Source organism: Haliaeetus leucocephalus, unplaced genomic scaffold (genome assembly GCF_000737465.1).
Source record: "Haliaeetus leucocephalus isolate CR32 unplaced genomic scaffold, Haliaeetus_leucocephalus-4.0 Scaffold273, whole genome shotgun sequence".
Lineage (NCBI taxonomy): Eukaryota > Metazoa > Chordata > Aves > Accipitriformes > Accipitridae > Haliaeetus > Haliaeetus leucocephalus.
This window is the reverse complement of record NW_010972709.1, coordinates 1,128,935-1,148,669: the sequence shown is the minus strand read 5'-3', so window position 1 is coordinate 1,148,669 and position 19,735 is coordinate 1,128,935. Positions and strand designations below refer to the sequence as shown.

Here is a 19,735-nt window from a genome sequence, read left to right as displayed (position 1 = left end):
GCTGCGCGCATGCGCGGGGCGGGAGCGTCGGTTAGACGGAGAGGGAAAGGAGGGGAGCCTGCGCGGAGGGGGCGGGTGCTAGTGCGCAGGCGCGGAGTTGCCGGGCGGAGGGCGGGGTTTTGGCGCCCCCTCTCGGCCACGCCGGGCCCCGTGGGCAGCCCAGGCCGCGGCGGCGCCGGTGCCACGGGAGCTCCGGTCCTGCCGCGCCGCGTGGGGACCGTACGGGACGGCAGAGCCTGCTGCTGCGGCCGCCTGTCCCCTTACAGCGCTTCGGGCTTCACGTGTGATTTTTGTCTTTTTTTTTTTTTTTTTTTTTTTTGCTGTCTCCACAGTGTTCCGGGAGGCTGCGGGGAGCGGGGGGGTGGTAAGGCTGACGCGGGCAGAGTGCCGAGGCGGCGGAAGGCAGGCTGCGGCAGCCGGGGTCGGCCCCTCTCGTCGGCAGGGTCCTCCCTTGTTAGCAGAGCCTGCTGTCCGGCCCTACTCCGGGGAGTTTTATGCAGGATTTGGGGTAGGTAATGTTGCCTAAAGGGCACTTTACCCCAGCAGCAGGGAGCCCGCCCGTGCTCACTGGGAGAGGTGGGTGGTGGAAGCCGCCTTCCCTGGGTCAGGCGGGCAGAGGGAGCTGACCTGGTGAGGAACGGCCGGCAGCAGGAGGAAGTCAGGCAGGGCTTGGGGAGGGCAGGCAGGCTGCCTGTGGTCGATCGAGGCGGGAGAGAGACAGAGGGCCGCTGCGTGCTTACTCAAAGCCGCAAACTAAATGCTCCAGCGACCACCTAAGGTACAGCCGTGGTACCGGGTCCGGGTCCGGTGGGCTCCTGCCCGGGCGGCGCGATGTGCGCCGCTGCCGAGGCCGCCTGGGCCCGGCGGGGTGCGGGCACCGGCCCCCACCCGGCCCTACTCGGGGGACCCGCCCGCCGGCAGCTGATAGGCCCCACCCGAACAACACTCAAAGCGGCGCCTCACCTGGTTGGCCGGGCGCGTCCCGCGCAGTGCATTATGGGAGCTGTGGTTCGCGTCCCGCCTCCTAGCTGTGGAGCGGTGCGCTCGGGTACTACGCTTCCCATCGGCCTTTGCGGGCAGCACTCGACTGCGCCTGGGGCGGGGTTTGCTCATCCGGGTCCCCTGGCCTTCACGCCCAATCGGCACGCACCGAGGGAGTGCCCCAGGCGATGATTGGTCGTTTCGGACAGACGAGCCCTGTTTGAAATCCGTTAACGGCGGCGGGTAGAGGCGCCGCGCAGGGCGGCCGCGGCGCTGAGGTGAGTGGGGGCGGGCGGCGACGACGACGGTGGTTACCGGGCGGTTCTCCCCACAGCTGCGGGGGACTCTCGGCTTCGTCCTACCTTATCTGGCAGACGCTGTTACCGGAGGACGGCCTGGGCCGCAGCCCTTCCTTGGGGTCCGGTCGGGTCTCTCCGGTTGTGGGGTACGTGGCTGGGCCTGCTCCGAGCCCCAGGTATCGGTTACATGGCCTCAGCTCCTTGCGGCACCGCGAGGGCGCGGTTGGGAAATGGAGGCGGAAAGCGGCTCTGGGCGCTTAGCCCGTGTCCGGGGTGGCTTTTGCCGTGGCCTGGCGCGGTGGCTGGAGGGCAGGATCGCACCCGGAGCTCCGTGGTCTGGGCCTAAATCCCCGAGGGCTAATTGCAAACTCGACGTGACCGTGGGGCTTGAAGGAGCCGGAGCCTGGGGCCAGCCCGAGGCCGGCGGGGGGTGAAGCCACCGTGGCAAAGGGCTCCCTCCCCGAAGATGGGTTCGCAGTACTGAAATAAGCCTTATGATGGGGTAGCTGCCTCGTGAGTAAAAGAAAGTTGCGTGTTGGGATGCGAGTCTTCAAACAATCACAAAATCTGATGTGATGAAACGATGTATTTCACGATGAAATACAACCTAGAGCACCGTGCCAGCACGGACCAGGCTGCCTTGCTGTGTCGGTAACTGTTTGTTCACACCCACTGCTCAAAACCTGAAGAAGTGTGTGTCTTACTGTTGGAGCTAAGGAAAACTATGTTACATCTTCTCAAACCAAATCCTGCTTCCTAGGAAAAGGAGGGAAGAAAACCAGGTGAAACCTGGCTTAAGTAACAGAAAAGGTATTAAGTTAGCTATTTTTACACTGTGCTTTTTTTAAACTAGAGGAGCTTCAACTTAATCTAACAACAAATTGAGGTTATACTGGCTAAAAATAATTTACTTTTCCTTGAACAGCTATTCTTAGAATGTCCCATCTTCATGTCTTCTAAAACTTGTGGGATCTCATTTACGGAGCATAAGGTGTCAGGGCTGTTTATTTTGGGCTGTTGGAAGGGAGGTGGGTCTGGACCGTTAGCAGAGCAAAGGCTGCTCTGGAGAAAACCTGCTGCTCCAGCACCTCACTTCTCCTTTTGCTGTAGGCTAATGACAACAGGTCAGGGTGGTCTGTGGCGCTCTCTGCGTGCTCATCTCTCGCCTGCGTGGAGTTAAAGGCTTTGTGTCCCAATTTGAATATTATACAATGGAACAGCAGCGTTGCCTCTGTTCTGTACCCGGGACGATGAATTCAGTGTTGATTCTGTGCTGTGGAAAAACACACTGGAGCATTGAGTGAAGAGCATCAGAGAGGAAGGAGAAGCTGTAGATCCAGAATTTGTTAAAAGTGTTCACTTAACCCTGTTCAGGGAAAAGCAAGGATGACTTCTGTTAGTGATTGCTGGCATCGTGCTGAAGGAGTTCACTTGGTGGCTTTGTGGTGGGGTAGCTTCCTACCAGGCTGTGATGACAGCACTGTACCTACAGAGAGGCAGTTTCCAGCCCTTTGTAATGGTCCAATTTGCATATTAACCCCTGAAAAGCATCTGTGCACCTTGTCCAGATTATCGGAAAGCTGTGGGTTGTAGGACAATGAAGAAGCTGCCAGGCTGAATTAAATAAGGTGCCTGGTTAGCGCAGCGTCCTCTGTTTAAATAGCAGTCAGTGTTGGGTGCCCAGCTGAAGGCACTGGAGTTACTGCAGCACACTGGTTGGGAAGCTTCTCTTGCTTATTCCCGATAGCCCATCCTGGGTTTTGAGACATGTGGATCAACTGGCTTCAGATATATCTGCCACTGTAACTCGGAATATCCTTTTTGTGTATCTGGTACTACTTTTTTCTGCTTTCTGATCCTGTTAGGATTTGGAGTAAATAACATCTGTATCTTATGAAGCTCCAGTGGTGTACTGTGATAAAGTGTTGTCTCTAGTTGACCAGGGGATTATCTAATTACATTGCAAGATGGCAAGAAAGAGCAGATCATCTCTGCACCCTCCTTCTGTCTGTCCCTTGATGCTCCCCCAAACTCCTCCATTCTGTCTCCTTCTGACCTCTAATTTTTCACCTGGGAACACTGCTTCCTCTCTCCAACACAAAGGCCTGTATGTCTGGGAGGGTCCTTTGTCCCAGGCAGTGGGTGCTGTTATTGTATTGCCTGATGACCATCAGTCCATGCTGGGCTGCTGCTCCAAAAATAAAAGGCTCTTTTGGTTAGGTCGTAATTGTGAATGTGCTTGGTGCTGAGAGTCACATACTGCACCTAGGCCAGTACTGTATGGGTCTTGTTGGAGTTACTCCTCTCCAGTCTTGTCTGCCCTAAATGGTTTTGGCAAGAAATTAACAACTACATTGAGAATAAGATGCTGAGCACATCTGTGATGGAATCGTGTTAGCATTTTAAAGCTAATTTGGATTAGAGCGAGGTGTGAAGTTATTCCAAAATACCTATTGCGCTTGCTGTTGGATCAGTCTTATTCTGGGATAGGAATGCTTGTTCCAATTTAGCTTAATCCTTTTTCAAAGCTAACTAATCTAACCCAGGCCAAGGCACTCTTCTGGAACGTGCCAAAGCATAGTTACTCAAAAGAAACCTGATGTGCAGAGAAACCCGCCATCCATTCCTCTTTGTGGGTACAGCTGTGCTGCTCTGTGCAGAAACCGTATGGGGCTGTGGCTGTGTGAGGTACATTTTAGGTTAGTGAGGCAAGTGGCCCTAGAAAGACAATTAAGGTTTTAGTTAGGCAGTCACTTTTATCAAAGGAATTTGGGCTATTTTTGAAAGCGAGAGGACTGGATCTTCCTCCTTTCTTGCACCAGCGGTGGGGTGAGCAGCTCTCTGTGAACGAGGAGAAAGCTGATCCTGCAGAACGGGGGTGAAGGTTCCCCTGGCTTGCTGCGAAGCTCTGCGAACACTAGTGTGGACACAGAAGGTGAAGGATATGGGGGAGAGCAGGGTTATGCTTTAAATCCACTCTGTAATTACGTAGGATTACAGTGTGCTTGTAACCATGGTCTGGTAAATGCACACAGTGCCTGCTAATTAGGTAACGTCCCTATTAATGAGAAGAAATTTCTGCACCTCACTTCTGGTGGAAGAGTGCCACAGTGGAGAGAGAGAATTTTGCCTTCTGTCTTTAAATAAAAGACTGAGATAATGGTGGTTCTGCTGTCAGAATCGCAATTGGGTGTTTTAGAATGCCTCAATGGAGTGGGCAGCAGGCTTTGGGGCTGTCCTTGGCTGAGCCTGTTTCGATTGCAGAAGCATTGCAGTGGGCATATCAGAGTGATAAATCACCATAATGTTCCTAACTGACAGGAACTCAGTCCCAAGCTGAGTCGATGGGTGGAGGAGCAAGATGCCTTTCAGTGAATTGCTGCTTCGCAGAAAATCTTATTCTGCACAGGACTCGGAGCATACAGAGGGATTTGAAAAGTGATGCCGTGAGTTCATCTGACTGAAACGGAGCCTCTGCAGCTCAGTCACAATAACTTTTACCTCCCCACTGGCTCTTTCAAGAGACTTGGAGTAGGAAACTGTGGCATTGATGCACTCCCTTTCTTTTCATGACTATTTGCTTCCCCCTGGGATGGAGGGAGGGGGAGAGAGAAAGGGTCGGCGGTGAGGTCAGTGTTGAGGGTGCTGACGTTATGAAAGGATATGGACTTTACACAGTAAAAAGTTGGAAACTGCAGCAGTGTAGCAGTGGACATGAGTAGCTGTGAAACACGATGCCCAGAGCTCTGACTGGGTGGACAGACTGGGGAGGGTGAGGGGAGAATGCAGATGACGCATTTGATTTTTAAAAAAGTGGATAGTGTTGACAGAAACTCTATCTTGATTAAGGGCGGTAGGAAAGCATTCGATTCCAGCCGTGTCTTGAGCTCGGTGACGGTTGGTTTTGGCTCTGATTCTTCTGTTTGCCTTCTTTGGGTCCTACCCTGACATCTTTGCAGTCATGTAGCTGATGCTTCTCTAATGACATTCTTCCCCTTAACTATCACAATTCTGTGCTGGGGAACTGAAGGCTTCTCAGTGCAGCCATCATCAGGGGGAGGGCCGGTGATTGTAAACAGCAGTGGTACCTTCTAAATGCTGCTTTGATTTACTCTTGAACATTTTCTTATTTATGGAGCATACCGTCCGGGTTGAACTATGTGTGGTCTGCCGAGACAGATGGTTTAGGTCTGAGACTTTGTGGATTAAGAATATGCTGCTTTAGAATTGGTTGGACTCATAAAAGCAAAGTTCAGGTGATTTCCTTAGGGAGTGTTTTATAATACATCCTCAGGGGCTTTGCCTTGCAGCTGTGCGAGGCATCATAAAAGCATGAAAACACCTTTGCAAAAAGGTTTTGTTACAATTTAAGGTTTTATAACTTTGTTGCTGGCTTTATTCCTGTTGGGTTGAGTTTAATATCACCTGTTGACACAGGGACTCCTCCTGCTGTCAGTGCTCCACTAATTAACTGCAGGAACCATTCTTGACATGGTCACAGTGCTTGGTTTGTTTATAGCCTGGCCAGCCTCAGGGTAGTGCCGTGGAATGCAGCAAGGGCCCTACACTGCCCTTCTTCCTACTTTTTGCCCTCTAATAATACTCTACACAACTCTCTTCCTCCTTTGAAAATCAGTTTACTCTATAGAAGAGCACGTTTGTGTCATTAGTTCTTGTTTGTAGCCCTTTGGAGGGAGAAAGACTGTGCTTTGCAGTGCTCTGTAGTCAACCTTCTCATCAGGCTCTTGCTTCATAAATCTGTAAGGGGAAGAACTCTTCTTTGCTGTACGTGGTGAGGGAGGGAAGGGCAAATCAGTCTCGCTCTGGAAGAGTTTTATACTTCCTTTTAGAAAATACAATTCTAGCACCTACAGGTACAAAGAAAACCTTCAAAACTTTATCTTTTTGATAGTTTTGAACCTGCAAATGTCAACACTGGTAAAATCTCCTTAGCTTTGCCAGTCCGCAGTAGAATAAAAAACTGCATTGCTTATGAGGCATTCTGTCCAAAGGCTGTAAATTACAAGACAGGAAAATGTACCCAAGGCTGCCCCAGCCTCTATCTCTAGAAATCGTGCAGAGGAAGAGAGGTGGAGAATGATTTAGCTGACACCTGTGTTGGGGTTTGGTATAACATGTGGCCAATGCTTGTTGTCTAAAGGGACTGTAGCAGTGTGAGCGGAGGACTCGTGGAGACAGTGTGAAGGTGAAGATGTCTCGCCCAGAATTTCGCTATTCCTTTGATGTCCCAAACCCTTGCATCAACTTTGCGACTCTGAGCGATGACGATGTGCACAATGCAGACTCCTGGTTTGGTAAGGTGCTTCCAACTCCTTGATTGTTTTTACTTTGGATGAGGGCTTGGTGTGATCCTTGTTTTGGGCCTGGCTTCTGTGCCAGCGGATTAGTCATGTTAACTGCATCATTAAGCATGCATGGGGTTTTTCCATTTTGTTTTTATGTTTAATCTTTGTCATCTGTAACTTGACAGATGACTTTGTTAACATCATAATGAGATTCTGAGGTATTAAAAATTCCTAACATAGTATGGATAGTGAAAGTCTCTCTTTCCTCATAGACCAAAAAGCCGATCTGGAGAATGTCCCTCCTGCAGAAAATCTGGCAAAGGTCTCACAGAACAGCCCTGCTTTTTCAAAGCCTGATATTATTCTGTCTTCTGTCGCGTCACAAGGAATAACAATGAGTAAGCTGGCATGGTATGGGGGGGGAGAGAATAAATTTTACCTGCTTTTCACTCGCAAAATGAAAAGGCCTCAGTCTGGCTTTTGTGGGACCATCTTCATATGTTGTTGTCTAGCAAGGCCTCATGTGGTTTCACTTTAGCATTCCTCTGTGTGTGTGTATAGTGCATAGATATATACAAGCTGACGCTTGTCACTGTTCGCAGGTGAAAGCCATGGTGAAGATGATGGTCAAGCAGAATGTGTGCAGGCCAGTGCAGTTCCTCAGAATATTGTTGGATCCCTGACGAGCTGGAGAGCTACTGCTCCTGCAGAGGCCTCTCAAAGGTGAAATACTTATATTCGGTTTGTGTGAAGATTGATGATGGTGTAACTAAGCAGGTCCTGGTCCTCAGGATCTAGCTGTTCTTGGGTCATCCTACGGGTCTGAAGTTCTCCAGCACAGAGATCGTGTATTGGCACAGCTGATCTGCTTGCTAAGCTGGAGGGACAATCTCTAGGGGTGGAAATGTAATGCAGTGTCTCACATGCTTGTCAAATGAGAGTAGCACTAAGAGTTTCTGGAATGTGAGGATACCTGAAACTGAAGTGGCTTATAAAGTTTCTTTGTCTATATCTGCCTGAGTTGGGCAGCACTCGTTCTTGATGTGAATGCAAGGGACTCTGTGTCCTCATATGTACCAAAGAATATTAAGTTTATGGATTGTTAAATAATTCATGCTGCATTTAGTTTGTTGTGTTAAACACGCAATTTATGTAGGGGGCATGTTGGAGTTAGGTGATGTGCTGACGTAAAAAGTGTTACACAGATCGTGTGTCTTTTCAGACCCGTGGGAAAGCTAACCTCCACTTTCTGTTCTACTCTAGGGCTGGTAGAAGACAGGCTACAACACAGAGAAAAACACAGCAACGCAAACAGCCAGCTAGAATCAAAGCAGAGAGAAATGCTAATGCCTTGGTTAATAAGGAAGAAGTACCACCCCTGAAAAAAATGAGAATGTATGTCATCAAAGTCTTTCTGTTTGGGGCTGGGAAGGGGGATAAAACTGTTTCTTTGGAAAGAATTTCCACGTGGCTGAGAGGGTTCTCACAGGAAGGTTAGGGAGAGGTGACTGAAACCTGATTCCTGATACTGGTTTCATAAACAAGAAGAAATGGCTCTAAGACCTGAAGGAAACGCTCTATTTGGAGGTAGAGATGTGAATGAAATAAGCTTGGGTTTCTTAAGCTTCTTACTCCATATTCAGTGTCTGTCACCTAGCTTTAAATTTGGCTTAACTTGTTCATCAGGAAGTCATCAGGCAGTCATAAACTATGAAACAGTTGCAGCTAAAATATTTCTCAAATTAGCTTAACCGCTAAGATATCATGGTGATAAGTTTGAGGTCAGGAAATTGAAGTGTGATCTTTCAAGCACTGCTATACCCAGATAAACTACAGTACACCTACCTCCTCAAGAAGAGCCTCAGTTCCAAAAACTCAGTAATTCATCTTCCCTTCTGCAGCCTTAGAGTACCAGGGAAAACTAGACAATCTGTACGTGGGCCCGTGGTGAGGTAAGGCTGGTCTGGCATACCTTAGAACTCACTGGGTGCTGGGATGTTATGCATGGTGGTGAGAGCTGCAGGTGATCTTTCATTTAGAGCACAGTTAATTGGAGTGGTTTGCTGTAACACTTTGTTGCCTTAGCTCTAGCAGCAGAGAGAAGGTCACAGAAGTACCCACGAGGAGACAGCCCCTGCAGAATCCTGACCTCTCCCCAGGGAGAGGGAGAAGCAAGCTGACCATGCCCTCCACACCAACAATGTTAAAGTATGTAGCTTTCTTGTGACTTGTCTTTGCTAATCATAGTTGATTTAGGTGACAGCCCTGGCTAGAGTGTTTTCAGCTTCAACTTGGCATGTGATGGTATCACATTTAGTAAACACTGGATCGAGACAACAATATTAGGATGAAATAAATGTATGTCACCCCCTGAACCTGTGCAAACGAAAGCTTTTGCTTTAATTTGAGGAAACAATTGTTCTTGCTAATGGATGAAACGTGCATACAGCAAATGGATGTGCAGGATAGCAGTTAGCTGCAAGCTTTCTTGAGCAAGCAAAATCCAAACAGATCTTTTCTAAAGAGTATACTTTTATAATGAGTGATGCTTCTGCAATGAAGTCAGAGATAAGCATGTTCCTTTGTGCTAACATCATGCTGTGAAGCAGGAAGGCATATCTCAGTCTTTAACGTGCTTCTGCAGGAGGACCAATCATTCTGGCAAGCTGAAGAGTACAGAGGAGCAGGAGCTGGAAAGGATGCAGCAGTTGCAGCAGGAGGTTGTGGAGCTGCGGAAGAAGAACGAGGAGTCTCTGAAAGCAGCTATTGCTGGAGCAGGTGGGCTCTAGCTGAATTGCAGGTTGAAGCTCTACTGGGCTCAGCTGGAGAGTGCTGCATAGAGCTGCACAAGTACCTTTAAAAACAAACATTCCAGATTTTGTAATAAGTGTTGGGATTAGGTGGCTTTTAATGTAGATCAGCCCCTAAACTGCCTAGAAATAAATTTGTTTGGTTTTTGTCATGTTTTGAAAGGTTATAGATGAGTTCTCCAAAAACTGTTCAAGTTAATTAGAAATTAAATGCTTTTTTTCTCCAAATCCTCCCCCTGGACCCCAAAAGGCTTCAAGACCTTATATGCTCTTTTCCTTTAGGACAACCCATGAAGAGAACTGTTGGTCAAGTAACAAAGCCAATTGACTTCCACTTCTGCACGGAGAATAGAATTAAACAACATGGGGAAAGCCAGCCTGGGAACGAGTACAAGGAAGTGGATTTTGCAGCAGTACTGAGAAAGCATCCTCCTTCTCCGGTGAGAGCCAGAATATTGCCAGCACTCAGCTGACTAACTCTTGACATCACCTTCTTTCTGCTTTTGCAACACGTGCTGCTGATAACGCACAAAGAGGGCTACCATAGGAGAGGGAAGCATTGTGCAAACTTAACTGTTAGCTCACTGCATATCTGCATTGCCACAAGACTCTAAAGGACCCTTTTGAAAAGGGCCATTTAATGTCGTACCTTCTGGTCACTACACTTTGTGCTTTAATCTTCCACTTCATACAGTTTCCCAATATAACTAGCTTGTGCACGTTCAAACAGTTAAGACTTATGTCTAATGTTAAGTGTTACCTTCTTTTCAATAAAGAGAAGGGACAGATACTGTGAATCAGTGGGGAAAGGAAATGTCATTGAAGCATCCTGTGTTAAATGGCCATAATGACTGTAGGTTTTTTTGTCTTCAGGTGCGAGTGCCGAAGGGACCCACTGTCCCCAAACCTTTCAATCTGTCCCAGGGAAACAAAAGAAAACTTGAAGAAACCACATCAGAATATGTGTCCCTTGCTGAGCAGGTAGAAGCATTCCAAAAACGCACACCCTCTCGTTACCATTTAAGGAGCAGGAAATCTGATGAAGGTGAGCAGTCCTGGCTATATCCAGCCAGGAGGCTGTCCACAGAGATGGTGGTAGAGCAAGAAAGTTTTTTTGGCAACTCTACTGAGCAAACAGTCCATGTCTGTTGCAGGCCTTGCCATTAACTGCTAGTTTCTGTGACTTGAATTTATAGGCCCAGTTCCAGGAAAGTTGGTGAAGGCTCGGCTTACAAACCCTAAAACACCAGTGCTTCTAACAAAGCAGCGCTTCAGACCTGTCACCTGCAAAACTACAGCAGAGTTAGAAGCAGAGGAAATGGAGAAAATTCAACAGTAAGTAAAGGTTTACTCTAGTCCTCCAAGAGACAATTGTGCCACACTGGAAATACCTTCCAGGTGCCAAAATATCACTTCTCAGGAATACCCTTTTTGCGTAAAAGAATGAGTAGCATAAAAACATTGAGATTCTTTTAGCTTGTGCATAATCCTATGGCTCTGACTGTAGGGATGTGAAAAATAGCCAATTTGTTTTGAAGAAAGCGCTCTTAAGAGAGCTGATCTTGGGTTGAGTATAGCTTATGATTAGTAAAGCAAACCCAATATAGCAGTACAGCCTGTGTACACTTCAAAACTCTCCTGTAAACAAAGCTTTGGATTTCCAAGAAAGCAATCCATAAGGTTTTCCTTAATATCTTGCTGTTTCAAAAGCAAAGGAGGAGTTGCTAACTAAAGCTGCGTGCTATGTAATGTGTGTGCATGGCACAACTGCTTCTGTACCTGACTGTTGCTCTTCTATGCTGTGAGAGAAGCCATTTGCTAGAAGCTGCATCTTGCCATGTACAATATGTCAGTGACTATCTCCGCCTTTCCTGTGTAGGTACAAATTCAAAGCACGAGAACTTGATCCCAAAATCTTTGAGGGTGGACCACTCCTGCCCAAGAAACCTGCTGTGAAGGAACTCACGCAACCCATTGGCTTTGAGTTGGAAATAGAAAAAAGGATTCAGGAGCGTGAGAGTAAGAAGCAGCAGGAGGAAGAGCACTTTGAATTCCATTCCAGGCCATGTCCAACGAAAATCCTAGAGGACATTGTGGTAAGAAGTTTCGTAATACCCAGACCTGGGAATTAGAACTAAGGTGGCAATTAGCTTCAAAATGTCCATAGCTATGTTGCATTATGTATTTAATAATCTTCAGTAAACATTGTCTGTCATTAGGTAAGAACTGGAATGAGTATGGACTGTGCTGTCGGGTTGTTTCTCTGTAGTGCTTTTTCTTGGCACTTAGGCTGGGGTAACTCCTTACTGGCTCTTCTGAACAGGGTGTTCCGGAGAAGAAAGTGCTTCCTGTTACGGTCCCCAAGTCTCCAGCCTTCACCTTGAAAAGCAGAACCCGAATGCCTGGCAGAGATGAAGAAAAGGTAACTACTGTTGTGAATGGGCTGTAGTCAAGCCTTCTGGTCCAACCACAGTGACTGCCTTGGCCAGCCTGCCGTACTGCTGCCAGTTGGGTGTGATGGTCTGGTTTGGTTAGCCCTTCCCTCCTGTTAGTCAGTTCCTCCAGTGGTCATCTTTCTCTGTGCCATTCCATTCTAACAATCTAGTTGCTGCTACTCATTTTACAGAAACTAAATTCTCATACAAAATGAAATAACTCAATTTAAACACGAGGGCACTGACTAGGGTTTCTGAGGTGTTGCTGCTATGAATGAGGAAAGTAAACTGCTTAGATTTTAAAGGACATTGCCCATCCCTATTCTGTTACTGAGACGGGCAGATATTGCACATGACCTTTCTTCTCCCCGCAGTCGCTCTAGATCCCTGGAGGTTGGGAGCAGGATTCAGAATGCATCATGGCCTTCCTCCTTTCCCTCTTGCGAGGAGGATGTTAAAGAATTAGTCCAATTTGGACAAGTACTAGGAACTGATAGTTGTTTGGAAAGAGGGAAAACTTGCCTGTGGTTCAGGATGCCTGTAAATTAGTACTTTTTAGATTACTAATTTTTACAGTATCCGGAGTTTTTGCTTGACACTGTTGTTACCCTTATTAAAGGAACTCTAGTATTCATGGCTTTGTTTGGCTGGAGTTGTAGTCTTTCTACAAAACCCAAAAATCTGGTGCTGTGTCAGATCTTAATGCTAATATCTTTTTAGGAAAAAGAGGTGGTGCCTGTGATCAAAGCTAACCCAATGCCACATTATGGAGTGCCCTTCAAACCTAAAATGCCAGAGCAGAGGCACGTGGAAGTTTGCCCCTTCTCTTTTGATGCCCGTGACAGAGAGCGGCAAATACAAAAAGAGAAAAAAATAGAAGAATTGCAGAAGGAAGAGGTAAGAACTAAAAGCTACCTTGGGTTCCACTCCTTAAGTAAAAAAGGTGTGGCAGGACTTGCCTCTTGCTTTTGGCTGTTAAACTCCAAAGCTTCATGCCTCTGAGGAAAGGGCAAGAAATATTTCAAGTTGTTTCTTTCAGGTGCCAAAGTTCAAAGCACTACCTCTGCCTTACTTTGACCATGTTAAGCTTCCAGAAAAGAAGGTCAAAAACCCAACTCAGCCTGAACCGTTCAATCTGCAGATTGATGAACGGGGAGTTGCCAAGCTACAGAGCTGGAAACAGCAGGTAGGATGGGAAGGGTAGCAGGTATGAGCAGCCTTAAGGCAGCTAGTGGAGTTATGATTGACTTCAGAAAGTGTCCTGCTTGAGCTGAATCAGGATCTGAGTTTGAGAATGGCTTATCCTGTCCTTGGCATGAGACTCGTGCTATGGGTTAAGGATTGGTGGACTGGGGTTTTTTTGCTCCCTTTATGGTAAGTGATGGGACTTAGCACAACTGCATGAACAGCTGTGGGGTATTTTCTAAGCAGCAATTATGTGCAGCTGGATCCCCTTGCTGACCATCTCTATGCTTGGGGACTTGTTGATGTATAGTTAATATAGTGCTTCTCTCATGTGAAGTCTGCAGTGGACACCTGAAATTTTCTTCAGGCTATTTTTAGCAAAAGTAACTGGCAGGTGACAAGTGACACAACTTTTTGGCTTTAATATAATTTGCTATGCAAATGACTTTAAGTCAACCTGTCTTTTCCAGTGTTGGGAGTGCTGAAGTCTGGGTGGGGACAGATGGTCTTTTTGTTATGCCTGGCACTTGATGGGCTGTCTTCTCTTGCAGCTTAAAGAAGACTTGAAAAGGCAGAAAGAGGCAGCATGTTTTAAAGCTCGTCCCAACACAGTGGTGTACCAGGAGCCTTTTGTGCCTAAAAAAGAAAATAAGCTGTTATCAGGTAGAGTTACAGGCTTGGCTGATAACTCAGAACTGGTGCAATTAAATGATGTTTAGATTGGCTGTTGCCTCTTCTTTATCAGCACAGCCAATAGTGCCTTGCACTTAATCAACTAATTCCCTAACAGCTTGTATCCCCAGGGAGCGGGGGAGTTTCCTCTCCACTGCCCCCCTGTCCTGCACTAACATGGCAGCTGTATTTAACAACTATGCTACAATTGGCAGATGATTGATGCGTGCTAGCTTGGAATAAGGGTAAATAGTATGCAAGCAGCTCCCTGTACAGACAGCTGGCATTTCTGTAGCAGCTGTCAGTCTTTTCCTCCCATTTCTAATGAGATGAAGGCATCTATGGCTTAGGGTAGACTAAGGTTCATAGGGTATAGGACCAGCCAAAAACTTGTTTGTACTAACAATTGTGTGCTTGCTCCCTCCTAAAAGAACACCCATGGTGGGGTAATGTCTGCATTAACACTGGTCATGCTTGGGCGTAAGGTTTTCTATTTTCCTGAAGCCTGGAGGTACCTACTAACTACCCATGCAAGGTGAAGCGCTCCAGAGGGAGGCTTCCACCTGATGCTAATACTGCTCTGCTTTAACTGACTGTCTTTGCACCAATGTTATCTCCTCTATTTCTAAACTTAGAGAGCCTTTCTGGTTCCATAGTTCCTGAAAGCTTTGAGCTGGCAACAGAAAAAAGAGCTAAAGAGCGGCAAGAATTTGAAAAACGATTGGCAGCTATAGAAGCCGTAAGGGAGAGGCATCAAGAGCAGGTCAGACAGCAACAAGAGGAGCGTGAAAAGGAAGAAGTTGCTAAGCTAAGACAAGAACTGGTGAGTGAGTTATTTCTGAACAGGGGCTGTAAAATAACCCAAAGGGATGTGTAAATGTACTAAATGAGCTAATGTCAACATTGAGGTACATTAAGACTGTCTTTTCAAGTTTCCCTGTTGCAAACTGACTCCTCATTAACTTTACAACTGGTCTTAAAAAAAAAAAAAAAAAAAGGGGGGGGGGGTGCTCTACTTGGGTGACTGATTTTTGGAGCTGTACACATGTAGTCATTGGAACAGAGTGATCTGTGTAAAATCCACCCCAAAGTGTGCCGTGCATGTTCCTGGTGGCTCACTCCAGCGCCCTAGGCGGTGTGGTGGTCTTGTAGGCAGACACCTGCCTTCATCCCTCACCTGCAAGTTTCAGCTTCATCATAACTGCAACCATTTGCTTCATTTTGTCCTTGATTTTTTTAATTATTTTTTTAACAGGTTCACAAGGCAAACCCAATACGCAAATACCGCAGTGTAGAAGTGAAGCCCAGTGATCAGCCGCTGACTACACCGAAGTCTCCCAACTTCTCGGATAGATTCCGGTGCTGATAGACATCCACGTGACAGTAGGAGGGACATCGGGTCACTCTCCACTCTCTTGATAGGCAGAGAGGGAACAATTGTTTTTACGTGACTGCTCAGTCTCAACTCCTACATTTGGTTCCGTTATTATATTGAGTAGTTTAATGCCACCTGAGGCAGGTGGCTGAGGCATGGTGTACAGGTAGTGCCATGTGGTCTCCATGGCCTTGCTTCACATCTAGACATCTTGTTCTCTAAAGACTAAACCAGGTTTTGATACTGCATACAAATATTGTGTACCTGAACTAAATAAAAATTCCTAATCTGATCGCTGTCTCTTGCTAGTGGGCTGAATCCCTTTCCTGCAGAAGAGTTTTCGTAAAGGGCACTTGGTGATCGTACAAGGATGTGTGCATCCTAGAAGAGCTGGTTTGTCTTTGTACATTTAAGTAGTGGTTTTAAGTGTCTGTTTCTTAGGCTTTTAGTCTGTATTAAGCTTGAATTGTGTTAAGTAATGTGAGGCTTCTGCAAGCCTGCATATTGCAGGTCTGACCTTTCTTGTTGATGTTTAGATGGGTGCTAATATGAATCTTGCCCACACTTTAAAGTAGTTCCCTGTGTATATTAGAGTATTAAACCTCCTGCTGTTTTATAGCTGAAGCCATTCTATTTGGGGAACCACTTAACTGGCAAATGACTTGTAAGCTGCCTCCCTGGCTCCTGTCAGCGCAGTTCTCTTGGCTAAAGACACATCATCTCCTAGCCAGTCTAGCGCAGCTAGCAGAACTAAATATAGACCAAGTGCTCTAACATGCTGGAGGACAAAAATTCCAGCATTGGGAAGAGGTGATCAAATTTAGATTAAAATTTACAAAGAATGATTTCTTACCTTAGCATTGCGATACGATTTCTTACCTTGTAAGACTGTTTTAGGTCTTTCCCTGGACTTAACAAGAAAGATAACTTGCAAAGGCTGTGTGAGGGCAAGAAGGGGCTAGGGATACAACTACTCCAAATGATGCTCTCGGACACCTGAGACTCTCAGACACATGTCCGTGTTGCTGTTACTTGTTCTGCTAACTCAGGTGATCGTGTGGTGCTGTTTCCTGAGCTGAAAAGGGACTTGCAAAAAAAGGCTGGCATGGCAGGTGACTGGAGCTGTGCTTGAAGCTGTTGGCAGAAAGGATGAGAGCAAGCTCTCTAGTTCAGGCTTGGAAATGCATAAAACTCTTTGGGCTGGCTTGGCTTCTCGTGGCTGTAATGATAAGGAGGCTTTGCCTCTCTCGTGTTTATGGGTCTCTTACCTTTATTGCTTGCTGGGACGCGTGTGAGCTGGGCTGCTCACTGCTCTTGTGGTGCTGTTTTGAACAGAAAAACATGGGAAACTTAGAATTAATGTGTCCAGGTAGGGCAAACTGTTTCTTGCTTGGGGGTTATGGCAAACATTTGCTTTCATTTCTTCTGAATTTGGATACCATTGGAGAAGTATTCTTAGAGTGTGTGTCCTTTTACTCAGATTTTCATTTGGATGGAGAAGAGAGGGAGTTCAAACTTGTTAGGTGTTGGACTCCAGCCGAGGGGTATGATAAGAGGTACTGATTGTCTCATTATACTTGCCAAAGTGTATCAAGCAATTGCTAGTGTTTTACTCCTAATCTGAGAGAGATGACAGAAGGAGAAAGTCTTCAGAGAGCTAAATTTAAAGACAAACACTTATTGTACCCAAGGATGATGTTTCTGCAGGAATTCTCCTAAAAAGTGCAATGCTTAAGGGATATCATTGCAGAACAGCAGTTGCAGCCAGCAGTGAGCAAGCATTTTGTATGGGTGTACTGAACTTCAGTGCTTCAAAAAGCACCAGCCTCAAACTTCTGCTGTGCTTGGATTAAAAGAGCGCAAGTCACCCCCACTGAAACATAAGGATTCTTTAAAAAAAAATAAAGGTATTGTGCAGTTAATAACTGAGGAACTGGAGAACAAGGGGGTTTTAGGAAGCATTTTGGTACTAAAGGATGAATGACCCTGTGACAGCATGGCCTCTTCAAAACAGTGAGCTAAGAGACAAGGCTCCTTTTTGCCAGAGGTTTCATCTTCTTCCTTTCTCTTGAGGATCTTTATGCGGCTGTGACAGAACTGGGCCCAAAAGCTTCACCCAGCTTCAGCTGCATTTTGCTGACTTTGCTGATAGCCCCACGTCGTTGAGCTGAGGATAACAGGGGAGTGTCAGCAGCAACAGCCTGGCCAAAAAAGCTGCTTGTCACAAGTAAATGACAGCCCTGCTGATGCACAATTTACAGGAATGACTGGAGCAAGAGGAACTTGTAAGCATCCTCTTCCTGGAAACTGCTCAGATCTGCATGGATCTGACCAAAGGCATGCAGATTTTCCCTCAGTCTGCCTTAACCTTACTTCTGCCTTAATGGAGTTGTTCCATGTGATCTGCTGGACGGGAACATGGCAGAACCTTGAACGTGCAGTCAAGGAAACTTCTGCTGCAGCATCCAGTGCCAGCCCCTCTAGAGCAGGCAGCATGTGGGCAGCAGGAGCAGCAAATATTTATGGTGAGTCAGAGGAAAGCCTGAATGATGATGAGCTGGGGAAGAATGTAAAGGCAAGCGAGGTAACAAGGCTGCTGAGCTGGAGCAGCTATCAATTCCTGAAGCATAGAGCAACTGGATTTCCGTGATGGCCCTACATGGCTTCTGCTTCAGACCTGAGGAAGGGTTTGTATGCCTCACAGCTTGTCAGTTTTTTCCCAGTGGTATCACTGGGTCTAATAAAAGATATTACCTCTTCCTGCAAACACGGCCTCTTATATTCCTCATACACTGCAAACTTAGTGAAAGGGAGCCTCGTGCTGCCATGCCCTACAAGGGTATCAGGTTTTTGGCTGAGCTCTCTGGAGTCACCCAACAGATTCTCACAGGCTGGTGGGTTGTTAGTGTAACCTGCCCTCTTACTTAAGAGGAAAGTGGTGATGTGCTAGAAAAACTGCTCTAGTGTAGAAAATGTGTAAAAGATGGCTGTCCTGGAAGAGCTGAATGGGGGTCCAGCAAAGGCTTCAACAAGGAAACAAGGGCAGGTGATTCTCCCAGTAGAGTAGAAGTGGGAGGATAAAGTTACAGGAATCAAGCAGGAGACTGGGATTTAACCGAGTGCTGTTTGAGCACACGCCTTTAGAGTCAGGATAGGTTGACAAACTGATGTAAAATTCTTGCTGTGTGGATTTTGCAAAAACATTCTTGTATTCAAGAACTCAAAACTCTTCACCTTTACGAGTGTGCCTTGGCAGCAAGTGGGGCTGGAAGGAGGGGTGACCAAGGAGAGCTGGAGCTGAGTACAAAGTCTTCCTCTGATGCATTTCTAGTTGAGTTATTACCAAAGTAATTTGCTGAACTCAGACTAGTGCTGGAACTAAAAGGCAGACAATGTTTTTCTCGACTTTTATGTTGAAAGGTAGCTGAGAATTGCAACATCTTATTAGCTGGTGAATGAGATTCTCATGAAAAGGCTTGGTGATGCTCTTCAAATCACAGCTTTGCTTCTCACTGGCCTCTCTGCTGGGATATCTTGTTGGCTGCCAGCGTGGCCTGGCATGAAGCTGGCAAGGACAGCCTGCATGTGGGCAGGTCCTGGTGATACAGATTCATGGATGGTGGTCCCTGGTGTTGCTGGTGACAGCCACGTTGCTGTCCTGGAGCTGCTGCATAGCTCTGGAAGCTCTTTGGATGATGTTCGGATTGTTCCTCATCTTTCCCCATCACCTTGATGAGACCTGTCACGATGGCAGCTCATCTGGGGAAGTCCTGGGTGCTGATGGAAGCATTTAAGCTGCTGACTGCGTGCCTGGGTTGGTCCTCATCGGGACAGGCAGGCTGGCTGGCTTGTGTTACAGTGGCATGGCTGGGATTCAGGTGGGGATGTTGTTCTTGCCTGCCCTGCTGCTCGATTTAGACAGGGTATAGGGTTTCCTGGAGAACGGGCAGGGCTTGGCCGTGCAGAGAGCCTCCCTTACCCATGAAAAGCATAAAGGTTAAAGTGTGCTGCTGAAGTTGTGACAACCGCGTAGCTAGGGAACTGGCATGCTTGCTGCTTTGCCAGATATCCCCAGGACAGGCTGTTTTCCAGCTGCAGCCAACGTAGACTCTGGCTTAAGTTCTTGAATGGGGAGGAAAAAACCTCACAGCCTGAGAACCCTTGGTGGTGGTTGGTTTGCCTCCGTGCTCTGCAGAGACCTGGAGCACTGTGCTGCTTGTTGGGTTGTGGGTAAGGCATCCGAAATCCTGGTGTGCAGCAGCTATTGCCCTTCTTACAATACTGCAAATCATTCTTGCAAGGGGAGTGTTTTCAGCTTATTTCCCTTTGCCCACAAATTAATTTTGTCTTGTAATAGTGCCAAACCACGGGACTCTCATCCTTCACACACACCTCCTTTGGAGAACTATTTCCATGGCTCCACAGCACCTGCTTTCAGAGCTTTGCTGCTTCACCTTGTCCCAAAGCTTTGTGCCCGGACACCAGCTCTGACTCTCAGTGTGTAAGACTGCAAGTGCCTGGGGAAGGCTGGCTGGCTTCCAGGCAGGTACTTCTGCTCTCCTTGGAGAATTTTATCCCAGTTTCCACTGCACCAACTGGTCTGAGGGGGCTACAGGGCACAACTGTAGTGCATGGGTTCCTGCCCCCCCCCCCCCCCCGGGGGGGGGGGGCG

At 47.1% G+C, this 19,735-nt stretch overlaps 1 protein-coding gene across 3 annotated transcripts; it reads left to right on the top strand.

Annotated features, from left to right (window-relative positions):
- The first annotated feature begins 909 nt into the window (after positions 1 to 909).
- Positions 910 to 15,355, top strand: TPX2 (TPX2, microtubule-associated). Of its 3 annotated transcripts, none has more exons than XM_010569401.1 (17): positions 910 to 1,259; positions 6,442 to 6,595; positions 6,859 to 6,984; positions 7,189 to 7,309; positions 7,850 to 7,981; positions 8,672 to 8,794; positions 9,231 to 9,364; positions 9,679 to 9,836; positions 10,270 to 10,441; positions 10,593 to 10,731; positions 11,276 to 11,492; positions 11,720 to 11,818; positions 12,552 to 12,728; positions 12,871 to 13,017; positions 13,568 to 13,679; positions 14,324 to 14,511; positions 14,944 to 15,355. In XM_010569401.1, the coding sequence occupies exons 2-17, from the start codon at positions 6,493 to 6,495 to the stop codon at positions 15,052 to 15,054; spliced, it is 2,259 nt and encodes a 752-aa protein (XP_010567703.1). In that variant the 5' UTR covers positions 910 to 1,259; positions 6,442 to 6,492; the 3' UTR covers positions 15,055 to 15,355. The 3 variants fall into 3 exon arrangements, with proteins under 3 accessions (XP_010567703.1, XP_010567705.1, XP_010567704.1); XM_010569403.1 differs by lacking the exon at positions 910 to 1,259 and adding an exon at positions 1,420 to 1,807 and having other exon boundaries at positions 14,345 to 14,511; positions 14,944 to 15,165; XM_010569402.1 differs by lacking the exon at positions 910 to 1,259 and adding an exon at positions 1,420 to 1,807 and having other exon boundaries at positions 14,944 to 15,159.
- The last annotated feature ends 4,380 nt before the right edge of the window (positions 15,356 to 19,735 follow it).

Bases quoted from the DNA above. Each gene is read 5' to 3' on its own strand.
- TPX2 (XM_010569401.1), top strand. From the start codon at position 6,493: ATGTCTCGCCCAGAATTTCGCTATTCCTTTGATGTCCCAAACCCTTGC. The intron at 6,596-6,858 runs GTAAGGTGCTTC...CTTTCCTCATAG, and splicing joins CAATGCAGACTCCTGGTTTG to ACCAAAAAGCCGATCTGGAG. The intron at 9,837-10,269 runs GTGAGAGCCAGA...TTTTGTCTTCAG, and splicing joins GAAAGCATCCTCCTTCTCCG to GTGCGAGTGCCGAAGGGACC.